Genomic DNA, 20,606 nt, shown 5'->3' with positions numbered 1-20,606 from the left:
AGCTGTACCTATTTGACAGTGTGGTTGAAGGGAGCTGGGGGGGCGAGGGCAAAATGTAATATATCAATTGTGAGCTGCTTCAGATGACACAGTTTGCCACCTCTGCCACCTGATATGCAGGACAGACAATTTAGAAATAGTCAAAAACGTACTGTATATATAAATAAGTTTCCACAGTTAAATTTTCATCTCATTTCCATTGCTGATTACCTGGTGCCGACACATTGCACATACAGAATGAAAAACATCTCTCCAATAGAAGCATCACAGCAAATGTAATAGTTGCAAGAATACCAACTTGCAGTCTTGCTCCTGATCAGCCATTTAGAAAACTAAAAAGTTTATGTAAAAAAGAAAATGGCTACAAATACAAATCATATAGATAAAATTTTAGTTTTAACTTAGATTTACGGGCGGTTTTTTTTCACACTGTTGCAGAAAAGGTTAGAATGGACAGGGCCTAAAATAACTCCTTAGGTCGTTTATTAGCTTTGTTAGGTAACGACTTATCATTACTATTAAAAACCCTATCAGGAACAAGTTTACTTTAATTAAAGTGATTTCTTAGATACCATTTTAAAAGCTAACAGTTTTTATGGAAAATATGACATCTCTCCTCCAGCTTTGAAAGTAAATGTCTATATTTTTCTTATTTCTTATCAAAGTAACTGTTGGATAACTTATCTAAAGAATAATGATGTATGTTTGTTGAGTTATTATGTCTAAATGCAAGAATCAAAATAATTGGGTGTGCCTATGTGTTTATCTGTAATTTTTTTATTAAGACTACCAACACCTAAAAAGTGAAGTTTCTGTGTGATGTGAAATTGTATTAATCCCAACTTTGTAAATATTGTAGAGCCATGTTTTGCTACAATTACAGTTGTAAGTCTAGCAGATCACAGGTCTACCAGATTTGGACATCTTGGTGTTCTTATTGGTTGAGATTCAAAAGCCCCTCTTATTATTGTCCAATCACATTTAGTTGTTGTCTTAGGTAATTTCCGGTGATGTTGATTAAAATGGCTTTAGTCATCTAATTTCTAATTTAGTCAAGATATAAACACAAGAAAATTGAATGGTTTTGTTATGGTTGATAACTAAATTGTACTTTATTCAATCATGTAAATAAAAAAAGCATGAATCTCTTATGTAGGATTAACTTATTTTATTTTGGGGTATTTTATCACCTGTTGCAATTCCCATTTTAAAATTAAGTCCCAGTTTTTTCTTCATTAAAGTGATTTTATTCACCAATAAAATCCCCACGTAAACATATTATTTGTGTTTCTATATAAACTCTTCCAGTGAGTGTTCTTTGAACACTGAAGCACAGCGCGAGTGCACTGAGAACAAGCAAAACATTAAACACCATATGAGATTGTGAAACATTCATAAGCATTAAATTGCCACCTACAGACACTGATAAGTATATAATTTGTAATGCTTTGTTTTCGGTGTCTCCACCACGTTGCACATCTTAAATTTTGGTCCATTCTTCTCTACAAAACTAGATTTTGCTTTGATCACATCAACTCAATTTTATTAGTTTAGTGCATGAGGCAATTCAAGCATAAAACCTTACAGCTATGTAGGAAAATAAAGATAACTATATTCATCAAAGGTAAAACTCTGCCCCAGTCTCAAGTCCTTTGCACCTACTAGCAGGTTCCTAAAACTCCCCTGAATTCAGCTCCATCCAGCAACACTGGTTAAGATAAGTTCAGCACAAAAAGTTACTTTTGACTATTGTACTTGTCTTTGCTTCTTAATGTGCTGCTTAATTCTCCCATCTGAGCAGTCGATATCTGCAGCTAAATGTTGCTTTGCACCTGAAAGTGCAACTGTGAGTTTATCCACTCCCATTGGCACTCTCATTGGCAGGTTTATGAGGCGAGAAGGAGGAGTAATCACATAGAGAACAAATATAGGTAAGGCTAGATGGAGATAGTCAAAGTGAGGGGAGACTCCTACAGCTAAAAGCAAAATGGCAAACGGTGAGTTGCTTTGAACATGCAAAATTGATCATTTTAATTGATATTAGAATCGTATTCTGTACTTCATGTGAGATCTGCATAAAAGATACACATCTGGCAATTTTGGCAACTGTAAGATTCTTATAAAACTGAAGATGCAAGTCTGTTTATCTTAAAACATGTTTTACTGAATGTTTATGACAATATTTATATTTTTATTTGTTAGGTAATGGAAATTTGTCTGCAAGTAATCCAGCTGGATTGGAAATGGCAGTGAAGCACATACAGACATTCTCACTGGTCGTCTACTGTGTGATTATAGTGGTGGGGACGGTGGGTAATGGTCTGGTCATCTACGTGACCGGCTTCAAGATGAAGAAAACCGTCAACACTGTGTGGTTTCTCAACTTGGCTCTGGCCGACTTCCTCTTTACAGCATTCCTGGTGTTTACAGCAGTCTCTCTCTCTCAGCAGCACCACTGGCCTTTTGGACAGTTCATGTGCAAACTCAACAACTTTGTGAGCTTGGTCAACATGTTTGCCAGCGTCTTTTTTCTGGCAGCCATCAGTCTGGATCGTTGCGTGTCCATCTGGGTGGTGGTGTGGGCACAAAACAAGCGCAACGTCCGCAAAGCTCAAGTCATAAGTGCTGCAATCTGGTTGGCTGCAGCCACCTGTAGCACACCTTATGCATACTTTCGTACTGTGGAAGTCAGCAAAAATGAGACAAACTGCAGGTACCCTTCAACTATGACAGGAAACAAACCCTGGACATTGTGCATATTCCGTTTTGTTATGGGTTTTCTCATCCCGTTCCTGGCTATATTTTTCTCATATGTGGCCATATGGATTCGCGCCAGGCGTATGCAGAGAATGAGGAAACGAAGATGTCACCGGATCATTTTCTCCATCATTTTTGCATTCTTTATCTGCTGGTTGCCTTTTCATGTTTTGAGTTTTATAGAATTAAAAATAAATCACTACCCAGATTTAAGGAGCACTGTTCATGTTGCAGGTCCTCTAACTGTAAGTCTTGCCTTCATGAACAGCTGCTTGAACCCCATCCTCTATGTTTTCATGTGTGACGAGTTCCAGAAGAAGCTCAAGCAGTCCATTTGGTTGGTTCTAGAAAATGCCCTGGCAGAGGACCACTTATCATTTGTTACGTCGTCTCGTTCATTGTCAAGGATTCCCAGAAAGTCTGATTCTACCGCCCCTGCTGAGGGGAAAGAAACTGAGACATCGATGATCTTAAAATCAAATAAAGAGATCTGTACGGAGAAGTCCAAGAACATGGAGGAAAGCAGCCACAAACTGATTGAAATGGTGGACATTAATAAAGCGCACTGAAGTGATCTGAGCAAAGCTTTTATTTGTGCAGTAGTGTGAACATGTGCAAAAAAATTCAAAGAATATTTTTGATGTCTGCTTGTTTTCCCATCATTTGTTCACTATAAACAGGTGTTTTCGTATGTGGTTATCGAGACACCCTGAGATACACACCAGAGAGTTTGATAAAATCTCACAGAACCCTGTGCCTTTCACATTCAATCAGCACATGTAACTGAAACGCTGTGTAGGTGTCCTGCAGCAATATATTGTACATGTCAAGCTTTTAATAAAATGGTTGTAAATACTGCAAAAATAGTATAAAATTACTTGTTTACTTTAGAACAGTTTGAATTTTGTTTTAACTTGCCTCTTTTAGTGAACTTGTATGTTTAGAAATGCTCACATTTGTATGATTGTTTACTTCATCAATGACACCGTCAAAAGAGACAAAAAATATTCATGGATTTTTCAGCAATTATTAAAAATATGATGACAAAACAACCCTGTCACGCTTTCAGTCCTGATTTCTTATCTTACAGGATATAACAAGAGCCTGAGACAGAGTGTTTTGGTTTGAAACGAACAAAGCAGCTGGAATAACAGAAACCTCTAGACACTTCTGAGTGGTTTTTCGCTCACATACACCTTATCTGAATCGCAGCACTCGTACTGCACCTGTTCCTTGCAGCCATTAGATTCTATTGTGGTAAAAAAAAAAAAAAAAAAAAGCAGTAGCAACGTTTTTAGAAACTAAAGAATGCTTTCTTTACAAAGTTCACACTTCTTACTACAAGCACAACTCATACAGGCTAGTCAAGAGGAAATTAAAATAATTTTCACATACCACATTGTGTGGTATGTGAAAATGTCTAGTTTCATATTCTAGAATACAGTAGAAGTAGTATCAGTATAAAAATGCGAATAGTGCATTGATTTTCTCAACCAGTGCTTCACAAACCTGGTCCTTGGGTGTCCCTGCTCTGCATGTTTTAGATGCTTTACTGTTCCAGCACACCTCATTCAAATGATTGCACGACCTCTTCTACAGCCACCAAATCATCCATTCATTTAAGTCAGTTTAGAAGCAAGGAGACGCCTAAACATGGAGGACAGGGGAACTTGAGGACCAGGTTTGGGAACCACTGTTCTAAACCGTATTTAAATAAACGAGTGAAATTAATTCTGGCAACTGTGCTGAAAGTCTATGTGATATCATTTCTGGACTGGAAAGGCAAATCTAAAATAAACCGGGACAAAATAAGATCTGTTCAAACTATATAAAACTGCATAATGGAAAACTGCAATTCATCCTATTTCTGTCAGGTTGTAGCATAAATTTAAACAAATATGTTCACATCCTAATAGCTTAACTTCATATTGTTGCACGATGGTACAGAAAAGGTAGATCAAAGCTATACTTGCTCATTTCAAAAAATTTATTCAGCTGCTTTACATCAAAAAGTTAATTTAATAAATCAGTTAATTTATTACAGATCCTCTTTAAAATTATCGCATACAGCAAATTAAAACTCAAAATGTGGTTTCTCAGACATAAGATACTACCTGAAGCCAACAAATAGTAAAGGATTTGTAGTAAAAACATGCCATGTTAGGGCTAGTGCTGATGTAACATATTACTTATATGGATATTAAAATGACTAATTATGAGTAAGTTAATAATTAAAACAGATCAGAAAAATTCCTGGTGTGACTGCTGGCGAGAGTGCTAATTTGTAAAAACATGAAGACAACCACACAGTGCAAAATTTATGAAATTATATTTACAATATATACAGACAAGTTCTTCAAACAGTTCATGAAACATTAAATGTTTTTTTTTCCTTTATCCAAAGCAACATTTAATAGTTTAGCTCGTTGATGGAAGTGAGAGTGATCTAATTCAGTCCACCCTGGTGAAAAATAAATATGCTAAGTATGTTAAATTTTAGTATACTTGAGTATACTTTAAGTTCATTTACAGTTAGTTAACTTAAACTGTGATATTTTGGAACAACTAATTTTGTGTTTAGTGATTTTTAATAGTATTAAAATAGTATAAAAGCAGAATTTAAAGTCTACTAAGTGTACTTTCATGTACTTTTTTGGAACAACTAAAATTATACTTAGTATTCTTTATGTATATTTCTTTTTAAGTAATATAAATGTGCTTGATTAGTATATTTTGAGCATACTATTTTTGTGATTGAATTACATGTAAAATATATTTAGAATTATTTTAAGTATATTGACATTACATTTTATATATTAGTAGTGTTATTACAGTATGCTACAATTACACTTTTGGTTTGTTATAATTGCTAATGACGTATATGTACTGCACTGTTTATAATTAAACAAAGAGGAAGCAAACTTACCACCAGCTAGCAACACGTTAGCAGCCTTCGTCCCTTTGGGCTCCTTTCGTGACCCACATATCATTTTCATCCGGTTCTTGTCCTGTTGTGTTGTTATCTGACTCGGACAAGAACGTCACCAGCTTGAATTTACCAAAACAACTATTATCAATGCTCTCTCTACTTTTAAGGCAATATTATGCGAGTAAAAATAACGAATTTGAACAGCATCTCTTATCTTCTCCAGTTTCATGGCTTTTCTTCTTCTTTTTATGGCGCTTTTCAAAAAAACTGAAAGTATGCATTACCGCCACCATCTGGTTTGGAGTGTGAAATGGAGCTAATGCCGTTCACTAATAGATTTTACATCATACATCTGAAAATGGATTGGGTAAAGACATCTTCTGTGCTTTAATTAAAAAACTGAAAACAACAGATCATATTCGGAGCAATGTAAAACTGAAGATACCTGCTACATTTAGTGTTAAGGACAAATATTGTTTTGTTTCAAGGATAAAAAAATTTCAGATGGCATAGCAGTCTCAAGATCTGTGCTCTGTAAAGGATGATCACAAGCTTCAGCATCACTCTGAGCCAAAGGTGAAGTAGGCTGCAAAGTAATAAAGGCAATGGCTTGGATTGACTCACTTTATTAACACTGAATCTGATTGGAAGTGGGATGGAGATCTCTGGCATAGATGGCTCAACATCCTCATCCTCCTGAATATTGTCTGAATAACGACCATCCTGGCTGAGAGTTTTTTGCTGTAGGGCAGGTATGGAAATGGAGGGTTCTTCTGCAGAGCAAACTGGCAGGAATCCACAAGGGAGCAATATGTCTTGATGTAAAGTATGAGTGGCCCCTCTTTGTTTTCAGGTTATACAGTGTAAACTGGTAGATTTCCAGCCTGGTCAACAACTTTGTACACACCTGGTTCCCATTCATCTGCCAGCTTATGCTTACCCCTCAGACGGATGTTGCAAACCAGCACTCGTAGCTTATCACAACTTCCAAACTGCTAGGTGTGATTCGCTGGTCAAAACGGGTTTTGTTCTTTGCAGCTGCTTTGACAGCATTCTCAGAAGCAGGTTTGTAGCTGTCTTGCAGGTTTGACCGCAGATTCTTGACATATCCTGAATGAAGATGGGTGGTTGTTCTCTGACAGGTAAACCAAAAGCCAAATCAACAGGAAGACATGGACAAACATGAGTTCATAGGGTGTGAACCCCGTCACCTAATTTCTTGTACAGTTGTATGCATGCACTAAAGGCTTGACATACTCCTGCTATTTTGACTTTTGTTTACCCTCCAGGGTCCCAAGGATACTGAGCAGAGTGCAGTTGAAGCGACTGGATTTCCTCGTGGGTGGTACGGGGTAGTTCGACTCTTCTTTATGCCAACAACTTCACAGAGCTCTTTAATAACGTTGGACTCAAAATCTGTACCCTGGTCTGAGTGTCTTGCTCTGGAATCCCATAATAAACCATGAATTCATTCCAGAGGCACTTTAATACAATCTTTGCTGTCTGGTTGGGAGAAGGAATGGCAATTGCAAATTTGGTAAAGTGATGAGTAAGAACAAGAATGTCCATAGTGTTACTACTATCAATGGTTAAGAAGTCTATAGATGACAGTTCAAGTGGCCAGTTTGAATATTTATCAATGGAGCTGCTTTTCCATTTGAGCTTTGCGCCTTACACAACGACCACAGGTTTTATTAAAGGTTTCCCCTTCAGGTGTCATTTTGCGCCAAAAGAAGTGTTGACGAAGCAGATCAGTTGTCCTTTCAATGCCCAAATGCCCCATATCACTGTTCAAGCTCTTTAAGTACTCGACTGGAGGTGTCGTAAATTTACTGTAGGACTAACTGAGTCTATCTCCATCTTGTCTTCTCTGATACAGGATTCCATCCACCAACTCTGACCTGTTCCACTTTCTCAGAAGCAAGGAGAGGTCAGGCAGGTCATCACGAACTGATGGAGGGACCTTCTCGCCAGGCTCTAGCTGATGAATGTCTTCATGAAAGACAGGGTCAGCTTGTTGCTCCTATTGGAGATCAGTCTGAGATAGAGAGGGAATCAGAGGCGAGCCATGAGATTCTTCATTGATGAAACTGTCAGGGATGGAGTTAACAGAGACAGATAAAGACTCAACCACGGTGACAGTAGATTGACTTAATTCAGTTTGGTGCTGTGTCCTAAGTAAGCAGCTCTGACAAATGGCATCCACAATTTCAGGGGAAATGTCATTTAATAGTTCAGCTCCTTGATGGAAGTGAGAGGGATCCAGTTCAGTCCAGTCCAGAGTAATGAAAGTGTGGCAATGGGCTTGCATACCTCCTACCAGACTGGAAGGAGTTAACAGGATGTGACGTTTCTCTTGAGTCAATGTATGATTTAGTTCGCCAGTCTAAATCATACATTTAGACTGGTGATCCAGTTGGCAACAGACAGGAACAGAATCCAGGATCTGGATCTGAAAGAGGATCTGGAACTGGGGACAAGTGGAAACAGGCCAGTTCCCACTTGTCAAACCATGTGATCAGTCGAAGGTTTTGATCCATAATCACACATCTGCGGCAGCGATGGACAGCGTCTCCCACTTAGCCCGGTGAGCAGCCACCATAAAAGCAGCAGCTGTCTATTAAGACGCTGATATACAGCTGGTCATGTGACATTAAAACCACGCGAGAACAGACACACTTAATGGTTTTTGTTCTTGTTTGGTTTATTTTTGTGCTTAAAAGAAATTAAGGAAAGGAGGATTTTTCTTAAAATAAATCTTTAAATGAATAAAATAAATAAAAATGAATCTAACAGAAAGGGAAAGAAATTATCCTGGTTACACTGACTTGACAGGTTTCCAGAAGTTGTTTATATCTTTTGTAAGGCAGGTAACTCACAATCTGTCATTTTTAACAGAAGCTGGCTGCTCACATGATTTTATGCCATATCCCAGCATATTAATGGAAAGTTGACTTGAAGGAAAAGAGTGTGTAGGGAAAAAAGGCGCATATGCTTTAGGGATATTCACAACCTAGACAAGAATTTGAATAAAGGTCCAGTCAAGATTTCAAGTTCACAAGGTGTGGCCTCACACTTTGAGATTCACCACAAAGATGTTTCTAAGGTTTTGGGTACAACTGTCACCTTCCTTGTGTTTTGTCACTCCAGAACCGTAGACGTTAGAAGCGTCTTACTTGAGAAAAAGAACTGGACTGTTGCTCAGTGGTCCAAAGTCCTCGTCAGGTGAAAGTACATTTTGCATTTGGTTGAAAATCAAGGTCCCAGAGTCGGGAGGAAGAGTACAGAGGTCACTTGGACGTTTTCTCAGTCAGTGATGATTTAGATAACCATGTCATCTGCTGGTGTCAGTCACCTTGTCTTATGAAGTCCAAAGACAGCCAAATCAAAAGGAAATGTATGGAGTAACACCCAGACAAGTATGAGATACATAAGAGCTAATAATGCAGATGAGCAGAAGACCTCTCTAATCACCTCAGCTTCCTTAAGACAGTGGTGTGCTTTTTTTTTTTTTGCAACAAGGGCCAGAACTGTCAAGTTGAAAAAGCATATCTTCAGTTTTACAAACTGAACGAGAAAATGACTATTATGACTATAAAATGACATTATAATGGAACAAAGACATTGGATTTTTGTAGAAATCCAATTTCCAATTTAGAACTGTAAATCATTGTAGATCTCACAGGTCCAGAAATAAATTACAATGTCCGAATTGGTGATTGTTTTCCGTCATCTTTTTTTATTTTTCTCTGAGCATTGTCAGCACTCAGAACAGACATGAGTCACTCTTTCTTCAGAAACTATTACTAAATATTTTGTCGTATCTAGCAAAAGGAGTGTACCCAAATCTACTTCCGAGTAAAAGCCTCTGGACATCTGTGGTCCTTTTTACAATGAAGTAGAATTAACAGCACTAGCATAAATGATGAGTTGTTTGTTTTGTGCCTTTCAGAAGATTGACTTTGAAGGAGTTAGCAAAGTGAAGAAATAAACCCTATATGGATGTCAAGCATATGTGAAACTATTCAGAAATGCTCAAAGTTGCATCCTCCAAAACGTAAAATTTAACATAATTCACATTAAATTGTAAAGTTAAGTTTGTCCACAACATGCTTAGTTATAGAGTTATAACAATAATGGACTCCATTTCACAATCCCATGATTCAGATTTAGGCATAATAAAAAGAATACTGATACAAAAACTGTTGAAGAACTTTTGTGAGCTTATTTATAAGAATGTTACTCACGTGCTCAACAGTATGTTATCTTACAGCACACCACAGTGGTTTGTGCTAGACTTCCTGTTTATAAGGTTGGAACGTGCAATCTGAAACATGATCAGTAGGGTAAAATACTGCAACAGGTTGTGTAAATGTGACCTGCATGTACCTAGTATAGGGTTGAACATGAACATGATGAACTGAAACTCTGGAATTTGGATTGGATACAAGTACTGAAACAAACTGACTTAATGAGTCAGTATTCTCTGTAAAGTGAACAGACAACTTTTGAAAGAAAGACATAACTACATCTTTTTACTGTATATTGGGCAGAGAATTACACTTAAACTCTGGTACATGACAAAGTCAAGTACACAATGACCACAGCTACCAAATGAAGTTGAACTTTGCATCTATCCAGTTACACTTATTGCAATTCTACCATTACAGCAGTAAAACTAACAATTATGGGAAAACTACATAGAAGAGATGAGACAAAATCCCAGTATGTTAACTTCAGTCTGAAGTGAAATGACACTTCAGTGAAATGCTGCAGGAATTTGTTGCTGCAGTAACCATAAATTTTTAATAATTCCAAGAAATGTATGTTTTTTTGGTTCTGTTACCCGATACCTAATCAGGTCCATTGCAAGTGAGATAAAGGATGAGAAAACCCGATTTTTGGGGCTCCCCCACTTGCAGAATAATGAAACTGAGCTTTTTTAATTAGTCATGATAAAGAAAAAGAAAAATCAAGCATGTTCCAAGAAAAAAAAATCAATATGGATAACTCATGTGTGTTTATAAAATAACCAACCATTTCAGCTCTAATTTTTTCGCTACAAAGATCTATGTTATAGACAAAAAAACATAAACAAAAAAACACTAACACAGGAATACATTACAGTAGACTTTAATCATTTTTGGATTCTATCAAGGACGTACCAGTGTGTGTGTGAGAAAAATATCACCTGAAAGGTCATTTATTTAGACATTTACACAAAATGTACTTGAGTATCAAGTCTGACACTCCAACATACATTTCCCCACAGGAAATTGCCAAATATCTTTACTGTAACTTAAGGGTCAAAAAGTCTGTTAAGGTTCAAAGTTCAGCTATTTTTTTCCTATTCATCTATGGTTGTATGCAGGAGTCATCGAACATCAACTATGAATGCATGGCTCCTTTCCAACTGTGGAGAGTCCTTTCTGCAGCTAACAAATACAAGGTGGGAAGTCAGTGGTCATAGAGTTCCTTCATTTCCTTCAGAACCTTGATGCTCTCACTGTATCTCTTCTGGTTTTTATTGGAGCATTCCTTCCATCTACAGCAAGAACAAAAAGCTTTTAAATATAAAACTCTATTAAAAAGTGTTCATTGTGATGTATGTAATTTCTGTTAAAAGACATTGTTTTTGTTGCACTACAAGCCTGCAGTTATTATTTGCTAGCATTTGCACTGTTCTCATTCTATGGAAATTTCACAACAAATATTCTTGCATCTAAAATGTCTGTGATAGGCAAAAAATGTGGGGAACTTAAGACACGTTTCTTTTCAAAACAAATGGGGAACAAAGTCATTTCTCAAAATGTTTTTACCAAAAACAACTGCACCACAACTGGTTACCCAAACACAGTTAGACCTTAGAATTTTACACTGCATGAACCAGCAAAAACACAGAAATGGAAATAAAAGGGAAGAAAAATGTCAAAGAACCCAGAACTGGATGACCAAATAAACAATATCTTGCTCACATCACTCTGATTTAAGGTCTCTGCATTGACTTTCTTTGATTTACTAATTCCTTTATAATCTTTTTTTTTTTAAATTTGCTGTAGAATAGTGTTTTTTTTTTAACTTTTCAGAAAGGTAGGTGCAAGTGTTAATCCTGAAATTTTGGGAAAAAAATCTTTGAAGGTACCATTTAGTTTCCATGGCACCAGCTGTGCAGCTATCTTGTTGGAAACCTGAGTGCAGCTGGGAGTATTCAAAGTTTAAAGGCAAACTCAAGCTCTCAAAAGTTTTTTATTTTAACTCCCCATAACTTTCTAGCGGTTTAATCTCTGGGATATGCTGGCTCATTCTTTCATGGGCAGGTTGTCCACAGTTAATTTATTTAATCATATGTTTTTGACAATCACCCTTTATGTTCAAAATAGATAGCTTTGCCAACACACAAGTCTTGCTTAATCATAAATTAACCAATAAGTGCTGGTAAAAGCATTCTGAATCAAATTAGCTACAGTCCCAGATGACACTGAAATTGAATCTTGAACTATCATGACTGTTTCTGAGCAAGAATAAATATTTCCAACAAACACACAAAAAGCAATGATAAAGGGTCTAAAACAGCTCATGAAGAACTTACTTCTGTCTTATCTTTTTCCAGCGTTCCATGTGGTCACTGATGAGAGCTCCTGATACAGGAACCTCTGTGAACTGTGCAAAGAGAGCAACTTTATTCACCATGGATAGTATACAAGTAGAGATTTGCATTTCCATTTCCCAGTAAAATTGAAAAAGAAAAAAAAATATCACTGAAATAATCACATGATTTTAGAACCTTGGAAATAGTGGGCTTTTCAGTCTGTGGGATCCTGAGATTGATGAGTTCACCAGAGGGGTTAACTGGGCAGGCAGATGGAGGAGGAAGTCGGTAAACATTCTGACCTTTGCCATTCATCATGTCTGTGACCTAAAAAAAAAACATTTTTTCAAAATTAAAACTAATTTAATAAAGTTTTCATGCAAGCTATTCTAATGTAATAATTCAGAGATGGGCTTTAACAAATGTGTCACCTCCTAAAAACAACCTTAGCTAAACTGCAAATAAGGCTCTGTCCACATGAAAACAGATATGTGGTCCAACTTAAATGTTTAGCTATGTTTGCTTCCACGTATGTGGCAAAAAAAAAAAATGCTTTGCAAAGTAGAGATTTCCCAAAGTCAGATTTCTAGTATTCAGAGTTATCTAGACATTATTAAAACTGACTACATAATGGCCCACTTTGAACATGACCACTTTACTTTTCATTTCTAAAAACCACAGGAACCGTAGGAGTTTTTAGTCATTCTTTTCTGCATCTGTCTCCTTCTGTTCTGACTTGGTTTCCATGAAATCTCAAGCATAAGATGAAGAAGGTAATGGAAAACAGATTCAAAGAAAGTACGGGTTATAACTGTTCAAGAAAAACATTTACCTAACCAATGCTTTAACATTTTTTTTTTTAAACAGCCAAAAAAAACCCATCAACTGTAATGTAGCCAATGGCTGTTATAAACATCCAGAGTTTACTCCGCTAATTTTTTTGTTAATGCTTGTGTGTGATGAACAAAATAAAAGTGACAAACTTATTAACAGTCCCACCTCCTCTTCTGGTATGCTTTGAGGGGAGCTTGGAGAAGCCGCAGGTTCCCTAAAGGAAGGATTGTTTCTCATCCAGGAACGGCAGATTGGATACAGTGGGGTGGTGGTGTTGAATTGAGCTAAGTCAACACTGCGATCAAACAACTTAATAATGTATGCATCTAAATAAAAGGGAGAAAGGCATAAAATACAAGGACATATAAAAAGAGATCAAATTCACAATACAGTACATAGATAAATGGACCAACAATAAATGAGGCACAAATAATAATCTAATAATGTATTAATATCTGCATTCAATTTACTCTGTTTATGTTGATTGGTCTCTGGGATGCCCTCATCCATCTCCTTTCTTTTCTTCCTTCTGTGCTGTGGAAATCTTGCTGAAGGTCTGAAAATGAAGAAAAAAAAATAATTTAACCATTGGGACCTACTTGTACATATGTATGTTAATCGAAAAACACATTTACCTTTTTCCAGCAGATGACGGAGACAAATCTCTAAAATGAGCAGAGACGCCATTGGGTGACTACAATCCAACAATACTGACACAAAGGTGCAATAATGTGAAGGTAAAAAGATATCTAAGTTTAATAAAGTGAAAGAATAAATTAAAACTAGTCCATACTTGTTTAAAGCATCCACTGACAACTTTCCTGGGTCTTCATTTGGTTCTCTGTTTAAAGTGTAGAAAAGCAACTGTTAGCATCAAAAGTTTTCACAGTTGTGATAATCAATATATTGATTATAAGCACAATTTTACAAACCTTTCATTTTCACTCTTTTCTACGAGACCCTTCAGCACAGCATCCAACCTGCCGCGAGCACCTGTGCTCTCCAGATCTAAAGAAGCACAATTATTCATAAAACAGTAATTAACAACTACACTGAGATTTAGAAAGGGATGGGTTTTTTTTTTAATGACGATATTAGAGGAGATGCAAAATAAATGTAAATGTACCATTTTAGTTTTCCCATGTTTTCTACACTTTATGAAAAGCAAACACAAATCCTCTTCAAGTAGTTTTTATACAATAATAATGTAAAATACAAAACATTATTTCCGAAGTACTTTATTTTGGGATTGGTGGCAACTTTATTAAGTCTTATAATTATGAATGTCTTACCTGGCCTTTCTGTTTTTATCTTGACGTGGTGCATTTGTTCAGTTTATTCCCAAGGGCTGCTCAGAAAAACAGACTTAAAGCAGCTGTTTTTGTACCTCTAACAGAGGTTTACGGGGTCTTTGAGCTAACAACGACCTCTTGTTGATTGCTCGGTAACAGCAACGTTAGCCAGTTAGCTACGGTTAGTTGTTCAGCCAGTTAGCCACCCTTCTTCATTAGCCTAAATAAACTGTTAAAGCGAGTCCAAAATCTAACTTCTAAATACAGATACTTATACTAAAAATGTGTTATTCTAGTAGTTCCAAAATAATTACATATTATTACCTATAAATACCTTACTTCGTTTATTACTGTTTCGGAGAATAAAAGGTACTAGCTCAACTACCGTTGCTAAGTTAGCTTGTTTTTGACAAGCTCTTTGCTGGCTTTCCTCTTCCGCGCGCTGCCGGTCTCCAATCACCCGATTGGTGCCTGTGTAAACAATGTATCATCTGTGATTGGACAAATCATACGTCAGTCATTTTTTACTCGTCGTCTATTGGCTGGTGAGTGAACAAACGTAGCAGTAAACACATCTTGTGCTTCTATCGACAGACTCGAGAGCTTCTGATAAAAAAAAAAAGAAGACTGTTTTTAAGTGATGTTTTTTTGTTTCAGATTAGATTTGAGGTTAAGCAGGTCTTTCACGTGCCGTGTATAATTACATAAGCTATTTCGTTCCACTTTCCGTTTGCTTCCATGGTAACTATTGAAGACAAGGTCAGACAAGCGCTGAAAAAGTGGCTTGTCGAGATGCAAATCAATATTTTTCATACTGACGTCAATTTGTGTTAGTGTTAAGCTAAACTGTGACATCTTGAAGTTGCTATGAAATCCAGGTAAGAAGCAATGGGCACATTTGGACTTTTGTAATTAGAAATTATAGTAAGTAAAATTTGTTGTATTTTAGCGGACCACTGTTTACGAGGCAGAATCCATTCCCACCTGTATCCACGGTGAAGACGAGAGCACACTACCACCCATCACGCAAGAAGTCCTTGTCAAAAAAAGAGAAGAAAATTGTATGTTTAAAATGTTTAAAATATATACACAATTAATTTGCAGACTGGACCTTAAAATCCCTCCATCTCATCATTTGCAGCTCATTCTGCATTATTTTTAAAGTGTGGAGAACTTCATCTTTTGCTCGCTCAGTAGGGATTTGATCTTATGTTGTCATCTGCAAGGCTGCCTTAGCTAGATACATTTTTGTCCATTTGGATAATACACCAAATTCGACTGTTGTGTTCTAATTAAGATTGAATTAAAATGGAATTTAATTTATCTCTAATTGATTTGATCCATTAATACAATGTCTCACTTTTTTGGTCTTTTCTTTTTTTTTTTTTTTTTTTTTTTTTTTACAGACTCTAAGTCCTGTTCGTTTACATCAGACCTCTAATAGTCCACCTCGCTCTCTAAACCGGGAAAGCCAACAGCTGTATGAAAATCATGATTTTCCTGCCAGTGATGGACAACATGTATTTACCGAGATCTGGCCCTCTACCGAATGTGGATCCTCTCCTGAGGGTAATGCTGACGTCCCTGAAATGTTGCCAGACAAACTCTCTACAAAATTAGAGACATCCACAGTTCCATCTGGAGTGAAGGAGGATTCAGTACTCGCAAAGTAAGTTTCCCATTGTTTTCCTAATTACAGTGCCTTTCAGATGTTTTCATAGTCCTCAAATTTTTCACATTTTTCATATTATTACCACAAATTTCAGTTTACTTTGTCTGAACTTATGTCTTAGACTTGCACAAATGAGATCTTAACTGTGAGGTGTGAGACAAAGGGTTTACAAATAAAAATCAAGAAAGAGTGGCATTTCCTAATTACACAGAAATATGTAGAACCACGTTTTCCTGCAATATCAGCTGCAGGTCCTTTGACATATTTCTCTAACAGCTTTGTACAAATAGTGACAGATCTTTTCTTTGTTCATCTTTGGAAATAGCTCAGTCAAATTGGATGGAGAGTCGGGTCTTTGTCTTGTGGAAGGTGAATGTTCACACCTGTTTGAAAATCTTCTACATCCTCTAACAGACTATCTTCCTGACTTGCTCAACTTTTAGCACAATCCATCTCACTGTCAATTAAAATCTGAAGCTTCCTTATCTCTGCTAAAGGAGCATCCCCATTGAAGTTTGTGGTGATAATGTGACAAAATGCTCAAGGACTATGAATACTTGTCCAACTCGCTGTGAGTATATATACATATATATTTTTGCTTTGGGAAGTACTAATACGTACTGTTACAGATACATAGAACGTTTTCGTCGTGGTCGGCCTCAGAGCCGAGCGGAGCGCCAACAGATGGCTTCTACCGATGGGGGGGAACAGATCCCGTTTTGGTGGATGACCCATTCACCAGTCCCCAGTTCAAACCCAGCTAAACCACTAGACAAAGGTACACTCTCTTTGTGGATAAACCATGAACTTATAAATTTTGCTCTTTCTTTCTCTAACAAACATAATATACGTTTCTTTTCAATGAATGGATGTTTCCTGTCCCTGAAAGACGGCCATGATTCTACCGCTGACAGCCTAGATGCGCAGCCTCAACATGACATGTTTTTCAGTGTGAGTGCATTGATAAGTTTACTCAAATTAAACACTGTGAAACCAGATTCGCTTAACCATCTGGACAGGAAAAATAGGTGTACTGCAAACTGTAATTATCTAATTACAATTAGAAACAGACTAATCAGTTTTTTGTTTTTTTGTTTTTTGTCCTGACCAAGACAGATTTTTGCTTTTCACTGAGGTCTGACCTACCAACTCGAATATTGATCTGTTCTGATTTTCCTTTTCTAAAAACCACAGCACATAACATAATAAAAACATGCTTTAATAGAGTTTGTAGTTTTGAATCAAACATAAAAGAAAGGAATTAAAATGTCCCTATTCATGAACATGATTTTCTTACTAAACAAAACAGAGCATCAAGTTGTATGTTGTTTATTTGCCTTTAAATACCAAAAATGGTGGGCGTTCTTAGTTTTGATGCCTTTTAATGATTAATAATAAAAGAAAATTCAGCATTTGACCTACAGGATCACTGATTAGAATCAATAAAAGGGAAATTTGTCTGAATTTCATGTCCCTCCTGTTGGTCTCTTCCTCAATATTATATTGAGTGTCTAGATTTGTTGGTAAGCTAGTTGTGCCCTGGAAAATCTCTTCCTTTAATATAAGTGTGATGTAAATAATTACATGCACACCCTTCTATTCTATTTTAAAACCTTTCTTAGTTGTAGATGCTTTAGGTGCTACTATTAATAATTAAATATAGACTTCAGCCTTCTGTTGTCAAATGTATCCTTTCTAAAACTGATTTCAAAAATGACCAGGACATTTCTTAGAAAGCCAGATAATTTGCTTCCTGAGATTTATCATTTTGTTTTTTTCTAAAGTGCTGTATTGTATTTGCATTCACTCACTCTGTTGCTTGGGGCTAAACAGCTTCCTTTGTTCCCCAGGTTGGCTCTGACTGCTCTCAGGAGGAATATGATGATACAGATTTAATAAACCTTCAAGAAAGAGCAAGCAGACTTCTACTGAGAGGGTGTGTAGTGCATTAACTAGCGTTACCAATAAGTGGTTAGTCTTCTTGAGTTGAAATAAAACTGTTATCTTTCTAACAGCGAATGTAGTCCGAGTGATGGGTCCATTCCTGTTAGCTCAGATGGCCTAGGATGCTCCGATTTCTCCTCTCCAGTCAGTGTGGACGAGCCAGTGCGACAGCCTTTGATTCCCAGTTTGATGAAATCAACTGCTGGTGAGGCAAATAACGTGAAATATATCTTTGAATGCAGCAATTAATTTCCTGCTTTAGTAGTTGTTGATGCGAGAAACCGTACGCTGTCTTGTGTTTGTTACTTCAAACATTATGGCTGTGCTTTTTGTGTTTACAGCGGCGATCGGTCCAGACCCAGCTGCTGCTGCCTTCTCTCAGAAATCTGTCATGCCCACCATGACACCTCCCACCCGCCCAGAGGACGATATTTTGTTCCAGTGGCGATTACGGAGGAAGATGGAGCAGGCTAGAGGGTGGTCCCGGTCCATGAAGCAATCAGGGCTTCATGGTTCTGCTTTCAGCTGGCAAGCCCCCAGTTTGGTCCATGCATCAGTCAGTGGAGAAGCTTATGAGGTTGGATTTTAAAAGTGTATATTTGTTTAATGTCAAACACAAAATAGCATGATTATAATCCTTGTTCTATCTGCAGCGACAACAGAGCTCCCAGCCTCCTCGCTTCTCAGAAAGCGACGCTCATCCACACACGACCGCTTCCCAAGCAGAAACCACTGAGGCCCACAGACGAGGTGCTCCAGCTCCAAGTCCTCCGCGCTTCCTTCCTGCTGGGGTTCCCCCTTCCTCTTTGATGTCTCAAACCCAGACTCTTTCCCATATTCCCGCTCACATGCACTTACTCTGCGATGTCCTTCCCTGCCCCAACCAGCCAACTCTTGCTAATGATGAGCAAAGCGTTTCACAGAAGCCGCCTGAGCACCAAACCAAAGCTGTCCACAGAGAAACCCAAGTCTCAGAAAGCTTATTGAGAACCAACAGTGACGGGCCTGTCAAAGAGCGTTTGCCAGCCTCATGGCACGCATCCTCTGGACAAGGAGATGGTCCTAGTCAGCAAAAAATACCCCATAAGAACAAGAAAAAGAAACTGGTGACAAAAGAGTCAGAGCAGAAGACAGCCCCACCCTCCAGGCAGCAGAGGAAAGCTGTGAGGTGATGCATTGAAATGTGAACAAGTTATTTTAGCTGCAGCTTAGTAAACCTGAATATTTTCTAAAAGTTCAATTATTACTGTAATTCTGCTCTAAAAGTCAAGCTCATATTAAGTTAATTAAACTGTTTTTAAAAGTTTCAATATAATAGTCAATATAACATAAGTTTCACCTTTTGATTGACTTACCAAAATTAATCAGCTTTTCATAGATATTCTAAGGAATTAAAATCCACCTGTATAATGAAATATGAATGCTTTTTTTTTTTTTTTTTTTAGCTGGTTAACATGTTTGCTGTGATTGCTGTTCAATCAGGGATTCTTCATATTCGAGCAATCCAAAAAACACAGCATCAGTCAAAGAGCAGCATCATCATGATGAAGGCAAGGCGGTTCCAAAGGAAAGCTGCACTGGCGGTCATGGACCACCGTCCTCTCCAGTTCATACCGCCTTAGGACAGGTGAGGAAATGTGCATGCTGAGCGTTATTCTAATTCTTACTAAAATACAGTCTCAGTTCAAGTTCTGCTTTTACCTACATGCATACATGCCTCTCTTGAAAATGGGTTTACAGGGTGCATATTTACTGTTGGAGCACCTATATCACTCACCAGTCAATGACACATTTTAAGATGTTCAGTGTAAAAATACATCTTGTGGTTTTGTGTAGCAACACTGCAACTTGCAATCTGAATCAAGTATTGTTCTTGGTGGACTTTAACAGGTAGTTTCAGAAGTTTTGTTCCCTACGGCGGCTCAGAAGGCTCCAGTTTCATCCGTTTCTACTCCTAGAAACATCTCCTCACCTTCAGGGTCCCCCGTTCCTTTAAATGTTACACAGAACTCCCTGGAGGTCATTTCACAGCTGCTTCAAGAGGCCGAAGGTAATCCCGTGGCTTGATTGGAGTCCAGCCAATAACTAAGAAATATTTATATTCCAATACTGCTTTGCAACTCTTGCTTGTTGCATCAACTTTTTCTTTCTGTACGTCTGTATTTTGTGTCAGATTCTGATGGACAAGAGTTTGAAGATGACCCTCTATTGCAAGTCCTCCGCCAACAGAGAAAATGGGTGAAAGATCAGATAAGGTAGATTTAAATAAAGCTATAATTTAATCAGTTTGCTTTTTTTTTTTTATGGCCTTATATTTCTGACCTGATCTTATTTTCAACACTTTTGGATTTTTTATTAGATTCATTCATCAAATCGACACTGTGAAGATGATTTTTCCTCTTTCTTCTTTCAGAGAGGTGGACGTGAGGCTGAATGAATACCAGGGGGGACAAGCAGTGGCTTGAACAAATCAGACTGTTTTTTTTTTTTTTCTTTTTGTAGTTTTATATTGAAATAAAGTTTATTTATATGATAATATTTCAACATACAGTTTGGAATACATCTATATGCATTAATTACAATCACAAT

General features: G+C 37.3%; 3 protein-coding genes across 4 annotated transcripts; 2 read left to right on the top strand and 1 right to left on the bottom strand.

Moving 5' to 3' along the window:
• The first annotated feature begins 1,966 nt into the window (after positions 1-1,966).
• On the top strand, positions 1,967-4,482 carry LOC106928417 (chemerin-like receptor 1). The gene is made up of 2 exons (XM_015004672.2): positions 1,967-1,997; positions 2,203-4,482. The coding sequence occupies exons 1-2, from the start codon at positions 1,988-1,990 to the stop codon at positions 3,324-3,326; spliced, it is 1,134 nt and encodes a 377-aa protein (XP_014860158.2). The 5' UTR covers positions 1,967-1,987; the 3' UTR covers positions 3,327-4,482.
• Positions 4,483-10,803: 6,321 nt separating this feature from the next.
• lin37 (lin-37 DREAM MuvB core complex component) lies at positions 10,804-14,840 on the bottom strand. The gene is made up of 9 exons (XM_015004678.2): positions 14,402-14,840; positions 14,042-14,117; positions 13,903-13,950; positions 13,745-13,774; positions 13,580-13,665; positions 13,275-13,435; positions 12,471-12,602; positions 12,276-12,346; positions 10,804-11,231 (listed from the first exon to the last, which is right to left on the bottom strand). Exons 1-9 carry the CDS (start codon positions 14,433-14,435, stop codon positions 11,144-11,146), a joined length of 726 nt encoding a protein of 241 aa, XP_014860164.1. The 5' UTR covers positions 14,436-14,840; the 3' UTR covers positions 10,804-11,143.
• An 88-nt stretch (positions 14,841-14,928) lies between these two features.
• proser3 (proline and serine rich 3) lies at positions 14,929-20,565 on the top strand. 2 transcript variants are annotated; one of them, XM_088014070.1, is made up of 13 exons: positions 14,929-15,279; positions 15,351-15,462; positions 15,808-16,070; positions 16,703-16,851; positions 16,963-17,024; positions 17,924-18,009; positions 18,089-18,222; positions 18,359-18,594; positions 18,671-19,185; positions 19,500-19,644; positions 19,908-20,067; positions 20,191-20,272; positions 20,431-20,565. In XM_088014070.1, exons 1-13 carry the CDS (start codon positions 15,269-15,271, stop codon positions 20,480-20,482), a joined length of 2,007 nt encoding a protein of 668 aa, XP_087870196.1. In that variant the 5' UTR covers positions 14,929-15,268; the 3' UTR covers positions 20,483-20,565. The 2 variants fall into 2 exon arrangements, with proteins under 2 accessions (XP_087870196.1, XP_014860162.2); XM_015004676.2 differs by having other exon boundaries at positions 14,930-15,279; positions 18,359-18,573.
• Positions 20,566-20,606: the final 41 nt, after the last annotated feature.

Source organism: Poecilia mexicana, unplaced genomic scaffold, assembly GCF_051168715.1.
Source record: "Poecilia mexicana isolate PSO_F unplaced genomic scaffold, ASM5116871v1 scaffold_16, whole genome shotgun sequence".
NCBI lineage: Eukaryota > Metazoa > Chordata > Actinopteri > Cyprinodontiformes > Poeciliidae > Poecilia > Poecilia mexicana.
The sequence above is the reverse complement of the archived record's forward strand: the minus strand, read 5'-3'. Positions and strand labels throughout refer to the sequence as shown.

Coding starts and splice junctions, on each gene's coding strand:
- lin37 (XM_015004678.2), bottom strand. CDS start 14,435: ATGCACCACGTCAAGATAAAAACAGAAAGGCCAG. Junction 13,775..13,902: donor TCAGTGGATGCTTTAAACAA/GTATGGACTAGT, acceptor TGCTCATTTTAG/AGATTTGTCTCCGTCATCTG. Junction 13,436..13,579: donor GACCAATCAACATAAACAGA/GTAAATTGAATG, acceptor CCTTTTATTTAG/ATGCATACATTATTAAGTTG.
- proser3 (XM_088014070.1), top strand. Junction 15,463..15,807: donor CAAAAAAAGAGAAGAAAATT/GTATGTTTAAAA, acceptor TTTTTTTTACAG/ACTCTAAGTCCTGTTCGTTT. Junction 19,186..19,499: donor CAGCAGAGGAAAGCTGTGAG/GTGATGCATTGA, acceptor CTGTTCAATCAG/GGATTCTTCATATTCGAGCA.